Here is a 14,065-nt window from a genome sequence, read left to right on the forward strand (position 1 = left end):
GTTAGTGTCAATACAAGCAACATAAAAAATGAGTTGATTCAAAAATACTTTCCCCGAAAGATTACTATTAATCTATATTTACTTGCTTTCCCTACTTACAAACCTAAACAACTAGCTATTTACCCCATGAGGCAGAAGGCTATGTCTCTACAGATTACAATTATTTCCAAGTCTCCAACAAATGGGGGAATAAATTTATGTCAAGGGAAAACATTTGATTCAGGTTAAGTCCATTTTCTATTCACTACTAAGCTGAAAGAGACAGGAGCCCACTGCAGAGGCCAATGAGAGGACTGAAGGATCAGAGTTTCCCTCAATTAATGAACAGGTTAATAACTTTTACTTCTTACTGAAAGAATAGGGGGAAAAGCATGAGCAAAAGAGAATAACATCCCTAAAATTCAAAAGCTGATAAACTTATTCCCAGATTTTTTTACTGTTTCCTTTCAAATGTTCCTTCCTAATCAGTCTTATATAATTTCCTTGCACATTTGAGATCAATAAACTTCAAAAAGTCTTCCCTTTAACTTAAGTATGGATACTCTAAAGACCACCAGTATTCTTCAGCTATGGTCGTAAATCAGCAAATGTGCAAATGGTATTTTTACAATTTTGGAATATTTTCAAACTTACAAGAGAGTTACATATCCCATACTGAGGATACCAGTTTATACCTATCCCCCCAGATAGCCAGAATCATTAATTTTAATATTTTGTAACGTGTAATACCATTCTGTCAATCCATTTTATGAACCCATGAGTATAAACTATATAAATAATAATCCCTAAACATTTAATACTGTCATGTACACTTCCTAGGAACAATTAAGTGCACTTATCAAGTTCAAGAAATTTAACATTGTTATAAAACTTACCATTTACATTCTAATTTTTTCACATGTCCCAAAAATGTCCTTTTCTCCTCTATTATTAAATCTTGTTCAGGATCACATATTGCATTTAATTGTCAGTATCTCTTTAGTTGTTCATTCTTTTAATTTTGGGAACATATATACAAAATAAACTTTCCCATCTTAACCACTCCTGAGCATACGATTCAGCGAGATTATGCATATTTACACTCACTACCTTCCATTACTAAAACTTTCCCCTCTTCCCAAACAGAAACCCCACGCCCCTTATGCTTTAACTCCTCATTCCCCCTGCCCCGTGGCCCTGGTAACCTGTTTTTTCATTTTCAGTCAATATGAGCTTGAATATGATCTGATATTTTCATCCTAAACCAATAATACTCTTAAACAAGAATATTATTGCTTAGGTATCAACTTAACTTCAATATTACACAAAAACTACATTCCTATTTGAGGTGACAAGGAAAAAATTCCATTCAGGATAGCGACCAGAAGAATTAGGTATCAAGGAATTAGCCTAACCAGGAATGCCAAGAACTTATACACAGAAAACAACAAAAAAATTGCTAAAAGAAATTTAAAAACGACCTAAATAGATGGAAAGATATTCCATGCTCATCGATAGGAAGCCTGAATAGCATCAAGATGTCAATCCTACCCAAACTAATCTACAGATTCAATGCAATACCAATAAAAATTCCAACAACCTACTTTGAAAACTTGGAAAAACTGGTTATTAAATTTATATGGAAGGGAAAGAGACCGCAAATAGCTAAAGATATCCTAAAAGAGAAAAGCGAACTGGGAGGTCTATCACTTCCTGACTTTAAAGCTTACTATAAAGCCATAGTGGTCAAAACAGCATGATACTGGCACAAAGACAGAAGTACTGATCAGTGGAATAGAATTGAGTGTGCAGAGACTGACCACCAAATTTATGGACATTTGATTTTCGATAAAGGCCCCCAAATCCACTGAACTGGGACAAAATAGTCTTTTCAATAAATGGGCATGGGAGAACTGGATTTCAATAGCCAAAAGAATGAAAGAGGACCCCTACCTTACATCCTAAACAAAGACCTAAATATAAGAGCTAGTACTGTAAAACTTCTTGAAACAAATGAAGGGAAACATCTTTGAGATTTCGTAATAGGAGGTAGCTTCTTAAACTTTACACCTAAAGCACAAGCTGTGAAAGAAAAAATAGACAATTTGAACTCCTTTAGATCAAGAGCTTCTGTGCCTCAAAGAACTTTTTAAAAAGGTGAAGAGACAGCCAAGTCAATGGGAGAAAATATTTGGAAACCACATATCAGATAAAGTCTTGATATCCTGTGTACATAAAGAAATTATACAGCTCACCAACAAAAGAAAAAAAAACTCAGTTATAAAATGGGCAGAGGAAATGAATAGGCAGTTTTCTGAAGAGCAAATAACAGATGGCTAAAAAGCACATGAAGATCTGCTCATCTTCATTTTCTATAAGGGAAATGCAAATTAAGATGACAATGAGATATCACCTTACACCATAAGAATGGCTGCTATTAAATAAACAGCAAACTATAAATGTTGGAGAGGATGCGCAGAAACTGGAACACTTAGTCACTGTTGGTGGGAATGTAATCTGGTTCAGCCACTGTGGAAATCAGTTTGGTGATTCCTCAGAAAACTAAATATTGAGTTGCCCAATGACCCAGCAATACCAATACTCAGTATATACCCAGAGGAGTTGAGGGCAGTGACACAAACAGACATTTGCACACCGATGTTCATGGCGGCACTATTCACAATTACCAAGAGATGGAAACAATCCAGGTGCCCATCAACAGACAAGTGGATAAACAAAATGTGGTATATACATCATTCAGACAAAATGATGTCCTGAAATATATGACAATGTGGATGAACCTTGAGGACATAATGCTGAGTGAAATAAGTCAGACACAAAAGGACAGATACTGTATGATTCCATTATCATGACTCTGACAAAGTCGCCAGTGTTTTAGAGCAACTAGAAGGAAAAATCTGAATTGAGGACATGGTAGCCCATGACAGACTCTGGGAACTGCTGTAGCTGATTTGAAATATGCTTGGAAAATTGTTGCTTTTTTTTTCTTTGTATAAATATATATGTTATATTTTACAACTAAAAACAATGGATTAAAAAAGAACTATAGGCAGTTAGGCAATCTTAGATAAAATAAACTCCTGAAATAAAAAATTTGAAAATATTAACATAACTCACTACTATAGCAAAGTTGATGTTTGTAATAACATTTTTGTGTGTTTTGTTTTGCATGGGCAGGCACTGGGTATCGAACCCGTGTCTCCAGCATGGCAGGTGAGAACTCTGCCTGTTGAGCCACTGTGGCCTGTCTAATATGTGTAATAACTTTTTAGTTGATATTTTGAGAATGCACACAGTTTGGATAGTTAATGAAATTGTATTTAAGGTACTGTTTAATATTTAGAATTCAAGTAACACTGATATCTGTATTTACAGGTTTTTTTCCTTTCCTTGCTTTAATTTTAAATTGGTTTATGAAACATATTGTACAAACAGGCTTTACGATGATTACTTAGATTTTTTTTTAACATGCCTATGGATAAGCTAACTTAGAAATCCATTTTAGGTAGTTATGACTTCCATATGTTTGTATCTTCATATTTTCCTGAAATCAGGAAAATATTTAGTAACATAGGTCATTACTAAAGTAATGCAGATATTTATAAGAACTTTCTACATGATATTTTGAGAACATTCACAGTTTTGACAGCTGATCAAATGGTATCTAAGTTAGTGTTTAATACTTAGAATTTAAGAACTTTGCTATCTGAATACACAGATTTTTTTCCTTGTTGCCTTAATTTTACATTGGTTTATGAAACTTACTGTGCAATCATAGGTTTTACAATGATTACATGGATACTTTATTTAAATATGCCTATGGTTAAGCTAACTAAGATATCCATTTTTAGGTGGTTCTAAGTGTATTGTTTATTTTCTTAAAAAAAAAAAATACTACCTAAAAATAACAACTATGTTCCTATATCTCTGTTCCCCCACCTTTACGTAGTTCCTATCACAAACTATGTGTTTGTACCATATGCGTCAAAAGCCACTGATTTATCATTTACTTCTTATAGAAGAAAAAAAGTAGTTACTAATAACCAGAATAGTACTGGCATTTTTATTTACCCATGTTGTTATTCTTACTGGAGATCTTTTTTCTTCAAGTGGCTTTCATTTACTGTCTAGTGTCCTTTCCTTTCAACGTGCAGAACTCTCTTGAGTATCTCTTCTAGGGTTGATCTAGTGGTGATGAACTCCTTCAGATTTTGTTTATCTGGGAATGTCTAATTGCTCCCTCATTAAAAAAAAATTTTTTTTACATTTTTATTCTCCATTTTTGAGAGTTTTGTGAGATACAGAATTCTTGGTTGCCAAATTTTTGCTTTTAATACTTTAAACATCTTCTCACTGCCTTGTTGCCTCCATAGTTTCTGATAAATAATTAGCATTTAATCTTATTGAGGCGCTCTAGTATGTGACGTTACTTCTGTATTATGGCTTTGAGAATTCCCGATTGCTGGTACTTGAGTTTGACTATAATATGGTTCAGTTTGGGTCTGTTTGGGTTTATCCTGTTTGGAGTTTGTCGAGCATCTTGAAAGTATATATTCTTGTCTTTTGTTAAACCTGGTATGTTTTCAGCCATTATTTCCTTGTATATGATCCTGTGTAATGAAGAAATGACTTTATCCAAAAAGAGATCTGGCTTTGGCTGTTGACTCTTACTAAGTGATTTCTAAACTCTTTGAATGTTATTCCTTCCTGATAATAGTATCTTTTTTACTTGGGGGCCTTGGGCTACCATGGATAGTTTAACCATGTGATTTATGGCAGGGGCTTTGGACCATGTGGTATCAGCTCAACTTCTGAAGGGGCTGGAGACTAAAGGTCAGCTATATGGGCAATGAAGCATGTATTGTGACTAGCCCCAGTAAAACCTCTGGACACCAAAGCTCAGGTGTGCTTCCCTGGTTGGCAATACTCTGAGTGTACTGTCACACACTGTTGGGAGGAAAAATTAGCACCTGTCCATTACTCCACTGTGAGAGGACAACAGGAAGCTTGATGCTTGGAACTGTCCTGGATTCTGCCCTATGGTTCTCTTCCCTTGGCTAAATTTAATTTGCATCCTTTCACTGCTATAAATTCCATCTGTGAGTATGAACCTCAGGGTAATCTGGGGGATCCCAAACTTGCAATTGGCATGAGAAGTGAAGATGGTCATGTGAACTTCCCAAACTTTACAGGCCCTTAATTGACGGCATTTTCCTACCTAATCAAGTATTTCTCCATTCATGGCAATTTGTAAAATAAGTCAGTCTACCTCAAATAAGGAGCTTATACATTGTTACTATATCTGCTCTGTGAACTTCAGTAGAAGCAGGGCCATATTTTACTAATCTATGTTCCAGCCCTTATTTAAAGGCCATCACATAAGCTACAAATAATTAATTGTTCCAAGACAATTAAAATTGTCAATTGACAATTTAATTGTCCCAAGACAATTAAGAAAAATTAAAGTGACATGTAATTTACATCTTATCTTGCTTGCTAATTAACCATATGTAATAAAAATACCAGGGAGTTAACTCCATTTCATGGCACCTCAACTGTTTAGTCATTTGGACAGAACTCAGGCTAAAAAAATTTTCTGGTTTCTTATACTATACAAACGTATTAAGGAAAAAAAGAGTACAAATGGCTAATCTCTATCAGAGTTTAGTATTTTGTGCCCAAAGGGTGATTAATGAAACAATGACTAGTGAAGATGTTCTCTTACTAAGTTCCCACTGTATGATAAGGATGCTTTAAAAACTTGCTCCTAAAATAATTTATCTTATTATAACCTATCTGAAATTTTATTATGGCTCCTGTGAGGTAGGAAAATCCTTTTCCTAAAGATTAGGATATGATATGACAATGGTAAGGTATTAAAAAGTGTGGTCAATCATGTGCAACAGTGATAGTGTTCCATTATCTATATAGAAGTATCTGAATAAATAAAGGCTTAAGGGTCTTTTTTATAACTAGTCTGGATTTTTCACACATAAATACATCAACAAACTTGATTAAAGTTATTACAGCTGGTCTAGTGGATCCAGTTATACTGATCTTAAATTTTCAAATCCCTATAAACACACACACACAGATACACATTTTCCTGGACTTTACCATCTGTTTCTCTTACAGAATACATTAAAATGGTACTATAATAGCACCTTCCCAAGACTTTTGAGCCAAAACCATTAACACTCATAATGGGAAACAAGCCAAGGCAGCACCACCAGCCCATAAAGGTCACAGATCTCTCCAGGAGGCCAGAAATGCCAAAACTAAACCTAGGCCTTACCTCTGTCACACAGTCCTTACTACAAGGTATTTCAAACTTACTTTAAATCCAATTATTTTCTAAAAAGAAGAGAAGAATTGTAGTTAAGACCTGAAACATGAAAGTCACAAAAGAAGAGACCCAAATTAAAGCTAAAAAAATTGGACAGACTTTGCCACTTTAATAAAAGATTGTTTATATAAATAGGAAAAAAATATTTGGAAGATCCTTATTTACTTTTTTCTTTTTTTTTTTTAACTTTTTTTATTAATTAAAAAAATTAACAAACAAAACATTAAGATATCATTCCACTCTACATATACAATCAGTAATTCTTAATATCATCACATAGATACATATTCATCATTTCTTAGAACATTTGCATCGATTTAGAGAAAGAAATAAAAAGACAACAGAAAAAGAAATAAAATGATAACAGAGAAAAAAAAGATTATACATACCATACCTCTTACCCCTCGCTTTCATTTACCACTAGCATTTCAAACTAAATTTATTTTAACATTTGTTCCCCCTATTATTTATTTTTATTCCATATGTTCTACTCTTCTGTTGATACAGTAGCTAAAAGGAGCATCAGACACAAGGTTTTCACATTCACAGAGTCTCATTGTGAAAGCTATATCATTGTTCAATCATCATTAAGAAACATGGCTACTGGAACACAGCTCTACATTTTCAGGCAGTTCCCTCCAGCCTTTCCGCTACATCTTCAACAACAAGGTGATATCTACTTAATGCCTAAGAATAACCTCCAGGATAACCTCTCAACTCTGTTTGGAATCTCTCAGCCACTGACACTTTGTCTCATTTCACTCTTCCCCCTTTTGGACGAGAAGGTTCTCTCAATCCCTTGATGCTAGGTCTCAGCTCATTCTAGAGTTTTTCTTAGTCCCTTGATGCTGAATCTCAGCTCATTCTGGGATTTCTGTCCCACACTGCCAGGAAGATCCACACCCCTGGGAGTCATGTCCCATGCAGAGAGGGGGAGGGTGGTGAGACTGCTCGTCATGTTGGCTGGAGAGAGAGGCCACATCTGAGCAACAAAAGAGGCTCTCTTGGGGGTGACTCTTAGGCCTAAATTTTAAGTAGACTTGACCTATCCTTTGTGGGGTAAAGTTTCATGTGAACAAACCCCAAGACTGGGGGCTCAGCCTATAGCTTTGGTTGTCCACACTGCTTGTGAGAATATCAAGAATTCAACTTGGGGAAGTTGAATTTCTCCCCACTCTCACCATTCCCCGAAGGGGGCTTGCAAATACTTTTCCAGTCACTGATCAAATCACTCTGGGATTCATCCGGGCATCACTCTGGACAAACCAACAAAGTCTCATGTCCTACCTGAGATTCCAAGTACTTAAAACATTCAATCAAACTATCTACATGAGTTATATTAGGAAATGCTCTAGTCAAAATATAAATTTTGTAACAAATAAACATTTTTTGCTTTAGTCTCACACATAAGGTGACATTTGAAAGTATTAATTATCATCTATTTTCAGCACCCTGCAATAATGACATTCCTTTGTTCCTCATACAAAAACATATTTAAATTTTGTACATTATACATTTCACTATTATTATACACTCTAGGCATTCCTAGATTATACCATCTCGATCTTTACCATCTATCTTTCTTTCTGATTTCATTTATGTCCCCAGCCCTCCTCCCTCTATCATTCTCACATTCAGCTTCATTCAGTGTTTTAACATAATTACATTACAGTTAGGTAATACTGTGCTGTCCATTTCTGAGTTTTTATATTCAGTCCTGTTGCACAATCTGTATCCCTTCAGCTCCAATTACCCAATATCTCACCCTATTTCTATCTCCTGATGGTCTCTGTTACCAAGGATATATTCCAAGTTTATTCACTAATGTCAGTTCATATCAGTGAGACCATACAGTATTTGTCCTTTTGTTTCTGGCTAATCACACTCAGCATAATGTCCTTAAGGTCCATTCATGTTGTTACATACTTCATAACTTTATTCTGTCTTACAGCTGCATAATATTCCATCTTATGTAAATGTCACAGTTTGTTTAGCCAACCGTCTGTTGATGAACATTTTGGCTGTTTCCATCTCTTGGTATTTGTTAATAATGCTGCTATAAACATTGGTGTGTAAATGTCCATTTGTGTCCTTGGCCTCGTGTCCTTTGAGTAGAGATAGCATATAGATGGGTCCTGTTTTTTAACCATTCTGCCAGACTATGTCTTTTGATTGGAGAGTTTAATCCATTAACATTCAGTGTTATTACTGCATGGGTAGTACTTTCTTCTACCATTTTGCCTTCTGGATTTTATATGTCATATCTAATTTTCCTTCTTTTTACCTTTACTCATAGTCTTCCTTTCTACACTCTTCTCCGCACCTCTCTCTTCTGACTTTGTATCTGTCTCTAGTGTTCCCTTTAGTATTTCTTGCAGAGCTGGTCTCTTGGTCACAAATTCTCTCAGTGATTTTTTGTCTGAAAATGTTTTAATTTCGCCCTCATTTTTGAAGGACAGTTTTGCTGGATAAAGAATTCTTGGTTGGCAGTTTTTCTCTTTTAATAATTTAAATATATTATCCCACTGTCTTCTTGCCTCCATGGTTTCTGCTGAGAGATCTGCACATAGTCTTATTGGGCTTCCCTTGTATGTGATGGATTGCTTTTCTCTTGCTGCTTTCAAGATCCTCTCTTTCTCTTTGACTTCTGTCATTCTAATTATTAAATGTCTTGGAGTATGTCTATTTGGATCTATTCTCTTTGGGGAATGCTGCACTTCTTGAATCTGTAATTTTAAGTCTTTCATAAGAGTTGGGGAATTTTCAGTGATAATTTCCTCCATTAGTTGTTCTCCTCCTTTTCCCTTCTCTTCTCCTTCTGGGACACCCACAACACATATTCGTGCACTTCATATTGTGTTTCAATTCCCTGAGTCCCTGCTCATAGTTTTCCATTTTTTTCCTATAATTTCTGTTTCTTGTCGGATTTCAGATGTTCTGTCCTCCAGTTCAGAAATCCTATGTTCTGTCTCTCAAAATCTACCATTGTAGGTTTCCATTGTTTTTTTCATCTCTTCTACTGTGTCTTTCATTCCCATAAGTTCTGTGATTTGTTTTTTCAGACTTTCAGTTTCTTCTTTTTGTTCTTTCCTTGCCTTCTTTATATCCTCCCTCAATTCATTGATTTGGTTTTTGATGAGGTTTCCCATGTCTGTTCGTACATTCTGAATTAATTGTTTCAGCTCCTGTATGTCATTTGAATTGTTGGTCTGTCCCTTTGACTGGGCCATATCTTCAATTTTCCTAGTGTGATTTATTATTTTTTGCTGGCGTGTAGGCATTTAATTACCTTAATTAGTTTATTCTGGAAATTGCTTTCACTTCTTTTATCTAGGGTTTTCTTGCTGGATGAATTTGTTGTCTATCTGTTCTTTGACATTCCGTTCAGCTTTATTTGGACTTTTAGCTTAAGTTTTGCTTAATAGAGAATTTTTCAGTTCTTGTTTTCTTGTTTCTTGCCCTGCTTGTGTGGTGTCTTTCCCACACACATACTTAGGAGGGTCTACTTAGATATTACAGACCCCAGCCAAATTTTCCCAGACCAAACTGCCCTCCTGTCAGGAAGAAAGAGTCACCTGCATCGGTTTTCCCTGAGGGTGAGACCCAGCAGGTTGAAAGACTTTCCTGTGAAGTCTCTGGACTCTGTTTTTCTTATCCTGCCCTGTGTGTGGTGCTTGTCTGAGTGCAGGTCCCACCAGCATAAGATGATGTGGTACCTTTAACTTTGGCAGACTCTCCCTGCTGGGGGCATGGTGGAGACAGAGGAGAGGTTGTAGGCTGGTTTTAATGGCTTCAAATTACCAAGCCCTGGTGTCTGAATTCCTTGATGGAGGGATTCCACCTGAGTTGGGCTTCACCCCTCCCTTGGGGAAGGCATAGGCTACAGACAAACCCCCAAAAGAGCTCACTTCTGCCTATGCCTGGGGCAGTTGCAGCCTGAAAAGGCCTGCCACTGTATCCAGAAGTTGTCAAGCCTTTGTAGATACACAGCCACAAAAACCTCTGTTTCTTCCTTTTTTTTTTTCCCCTTTTTCTGTCAGTCCTGCCCCCTTGGCACTGGGGCAAAAATGAGCAACCTCCGCTTTGATCAGGTTCACCTGAGCTGGTGGTCTATTTTTAGTAGTCAGAATTTGTTAATTAGTTCCACAATTGGCGTTTGATTATGCCCAGTCCCTGCTGCTGGTAAAGTCCTTTTCTTTCCCCTCTGGGAAACGGCCTGTGGGGGAGGGGCGCTGGCCGCCGCAGCTTTGGAAACTCACGGTTCGGGGAGGGTGCTCACAGCCGGTCCAGCTGGTCCAGCCTGGGGTACACTGTGTGTCTGGTCACTGACATGGCCCCAGGAGCTGTTCTGTACTGTTTCTGGTTATTTAGTAGTTGTTCTGGAGGACGAACTAAAACGTACACGTTGTTAAGCCGCCATTTTGACCCGGAAGTCCTTATTTACTTCTTGATCGCTTTTTAAATAAAAATTTTTTTCAAATGTTGAGAGAAATCTTAACATTCTCTATCTCTGCTATAACAAGCCTTAAATTAAGAAAAGTCTTATCAAACTCATACCTTGAGCCTTCACAAACTGACCTTTGCCCATGTAGAGTCAGATTTCAGAAATACCCTTCTATAATTTCAGATTAGAAGCAACTAAAAGGGTAACACAGATTTTGAGGAACAATCTTTAGCAAAACCTCATTTAACGGTCAGGCTAGGATCTGATCACCAAACTTGATCCTTAGGTATGCTGATATGAAACTGTTGTGTACCCCAGAAGAGCCAAGTTGTTTAATCCTCATTCAGTAATGTTAGGTGGGAACTTCTGATTACTTAGTTTCCATAGATATGTTTCTCTTTCCATTCCTTGTGGGTCACTTACTGGAGTCCTTTAAAAGGAGCCATTTGATTGAGAAAACCCCTAGAATCAGCTGAGACTCAGTAACAAGGGATTGAGAAAACCTTCTTGACCAAAAGGGGGAAGAACGAAGTGAGACAAAATAAAGTGTCAATGTCTGAGAGATTCCAGAGTCGAGAGGTTATCCTGGAGGCTAATTCTTACATATTAAATACATATCACCTTGTTAGTCAAGATGTAATGGAGAGGCTGGAGGGAACTAGAGCTGTGTTCCAGTAGCCATGTTTCCTGAAGATGATTGTATAATGATAAGGTAGATAAAAGGAGCATCAGACACAAGGTTTTCACAATCACACGGTCACATTGTGAAAGCCGTGTGATTGTGAAAACCTTGTGTCTGATGCTCCTTTTATCTACCTTATCACAAGTGAGTAAAACATATGGAATAAAATAAATAGGGGGAACAACTGTTAAAAATAAATTTAAATGAAATTCAAGTGATCAATAAAAGGGAGGGTTAAGGGGTATGGTATGTATGAATTTCTTTCTGTTGTCTTTTATTTCTTTTTCTGAATTGATGCAAATGTTCTAAGAAATGATAATGATGATGAATATGCAACTATATGATATTGTGAATTACTGATTATATATGTAGAATAGAATGATCATAAGTTAAGAATGTTTGTGTTTATTTTTGTTATATTTTTTTAAAAATTAATAAATAAAAAAAATAAATTAAAAAAAAAGAGCCATTTTGGAAAAAGCTTCTAAGTCTACACAGTCAGAGACCTTTGGAGAAGCAGAAAAAAAATGTCCCACTGAGAAGCTGTTGAAGAAGCCAGGAGAGAAAGCTTAGCAGATGTTGCCATGTGACTTCCCAGCTTACAGAGAAATCCCGGATGTTATTGGCCCTTTCTTGAGTCAAGGTATCTTTACATGGACATCTTAGTTTGGACATTTTCATAGCCTTAATAAACTTGCAACTTAATAAATTCCCTTGTTAACAGACATTCCATTTCTGGTATATTGTATTCTGGTGGCTTTAGGCAAACCAAAACATTAAAAAACATGACAATTTTTCTACAATTAGGAAATCAAACTTGTCTACCTAACAGACCCAATAATTCAATGAATAATTTAAGCCACTATCTTCAAACTGCAGTAGGATACATTACCTTTAAAACAATCTCTAAACACATACAATGGTTTTATATCCTAATAGTACTTACTGATGACTACTACTTCCTGTAACTTGGTAACCCTAAAGTAAAATACAAGATAACTAAAGAGTAACTTTTCAAACCTCATCTCTAACCAACAAAAGTGAATTACCTGCCTGGCATTTTTAGTTCTGAATTTTATTCGCTCAGGTTCATATAATGGTTCTTGGTTTGGTGTTTGTGTGATACAGTAAACTATGGTGAACCTAAGCAATCCCAGACAGTAGTTTACTTACCTCATATTCAGAAACCAGATCCAGCCCCATGTGATGGTTATTTCCTTTTATAATAAAAACAAACGTGGATTGATCTCTGAAGCAGGAAGAACATTTTAAACATCTATATGAGCAAAGGCATTCTGATTCCTGTTATTAAGCACACATCCAGAAAATTCTATACGCTGCTTACAAAAGACTTATTAACAGACTGAAAAGTTACTTTTAAAACTACTGCCAGGCTTTGTGAAAGGCTATGGAACTTTTCTTCTAAAGAAATAAGGGGCTCTCTTTTTTTAAAAATACTATTGAAGTAATACCATTTAAGCTCTAGAAAGTTTCTATAACTACAATCAATTAGAAAACTCTTATTTAAAGGAAAGATGTTAGCAGATTACACTGGAAAACCTATACCACAAAGAAAGATTTAAATCAGTTTATGTAAAAATTCAAGGTTTTCAAAGTGGAGGTAAGTAGGTAGGGACCTCATTGAAATAAGATATCAAAATAATAACTACTTCTAAAAAGAAATGGTACTACAAATCATTCAACTATCCTAAAAATCATAAAAATGAAGATGTTAATGTAAGCCCAAAGGCCAATAAATTTGCAGGATAATAATTCTACTCTTAAAAAGATGGATGAAAATCAAAGTCACTCCTTAAAATTCACATTTTGTGAAAGAGAATAATTTGTCTTAAGAATCTACCATGTTACTAGTATCCGATTTGAATAACCACAGGACAGAAAACCATCAGCTTTTCATTTATCAATAAAATAAAAAACAATTAATATCCATTTTTAAATTACTCATATTTTTACATTCAATTTATGCGTTTTTAAAACATGAAATAATTTAAATGACTTCAAACCACAGTAATTTATTGACTATTTCCAGTAAGATAAACCAAAGGAAAAAACAAAATAAGGTATACAGAAAGGATGATAAAAAGCAAAATATAAACACAAAAAACAAAAAATAAGATTACTTTTGAGGTCTCAATGAAATATAATTCAGTGTATACAAATAGTAAATGAGGAAAAGCTTTCACTTATAGAACACTTCAACTTAATAAATCCAAAATGAATGAAAACTTTAAAATATTGTCAGTCTGCAGTCTCCAACATCAGTGGCTGCTAAAATTATTAGGTGAAATATAATGGAGAATTTTTAAGTGGATAGAACAGGTTAAAGCCTCCCGAATATAATGACTAATTAGTGATCATTAATGAGAAGACCACTAGATATTACAGACCTCTTGAAACTAAAAGGTAAATTGCACATTTTTAAAAAAAGCTTTCAAAATGTGCTATTAGTGTCTTCACAACTGATTTCTGTGGTAGAAAAAGCTTTATGTTTAGCATAGCAAGTCCTCAGAATTTAAATTTGCACCCATGGCTCACTGTCCAGGTTTGGAGGAAAATACAACTTACCCTGAAG

General features: G+C 35.5%; 2 protein-coding genes across 5 annotated transcripts in view; one reads left to right on the forward strand and one right to left on the reverse strand.

Moving 5' to 3' along the window:
* Window positions 1-14,065, forward strand: part of LDHAL6A (lactate dehydrogenase A like 6A) — a 156,599-nt gene that overhangs the window by 95,263 nt on the left and 47,271 nt on the right. The window contains exon 9 of one of the 3 annotated variants that reach the window (XM_077114183.1): window positions 3,178-3,267. The exons of the other annotated variants lie outside the window; for them this stretch is intronic. Within the exon in view, the coding sequence (XP_076970298.1) occupies window positions 3,178-3,252 (75 nt within the window). The 3' untranslated portion in view covers window positions 3,253-3,267. Of the gene's footprint in view, window positions 1-3,177; window positions 3,268-14,065 lie in introns of those variants that run through there. 3 annotated transcript variants of the gene reach the window in all.
* Window positions 1-14,065, reverse strand: part of TSG101 (tumor susceptibility 101) — an 84,304-nt gene that overhangs the window by 3,526 nt on the left and 66,713 nt on the right. The gene's annotated exons all lie outside the window — the stretch shown is intronic.

Source organism: Tamandua tetradactyla, chromosome 8, assembly GCF_023851605.1.
Source record: "Tamandua tetradactyla isolate mTamTet1 chromosome 8, mTamTet1.pri, whole genome shotgun sequence".
In the NCBI taxonomy this organism is placed as follows: Eukaryota; Metazoa; Chordata; class Mammalia; order Pilosa; family Myrmecophagidae; genus Tamandua; species Tamandua tetradactyla.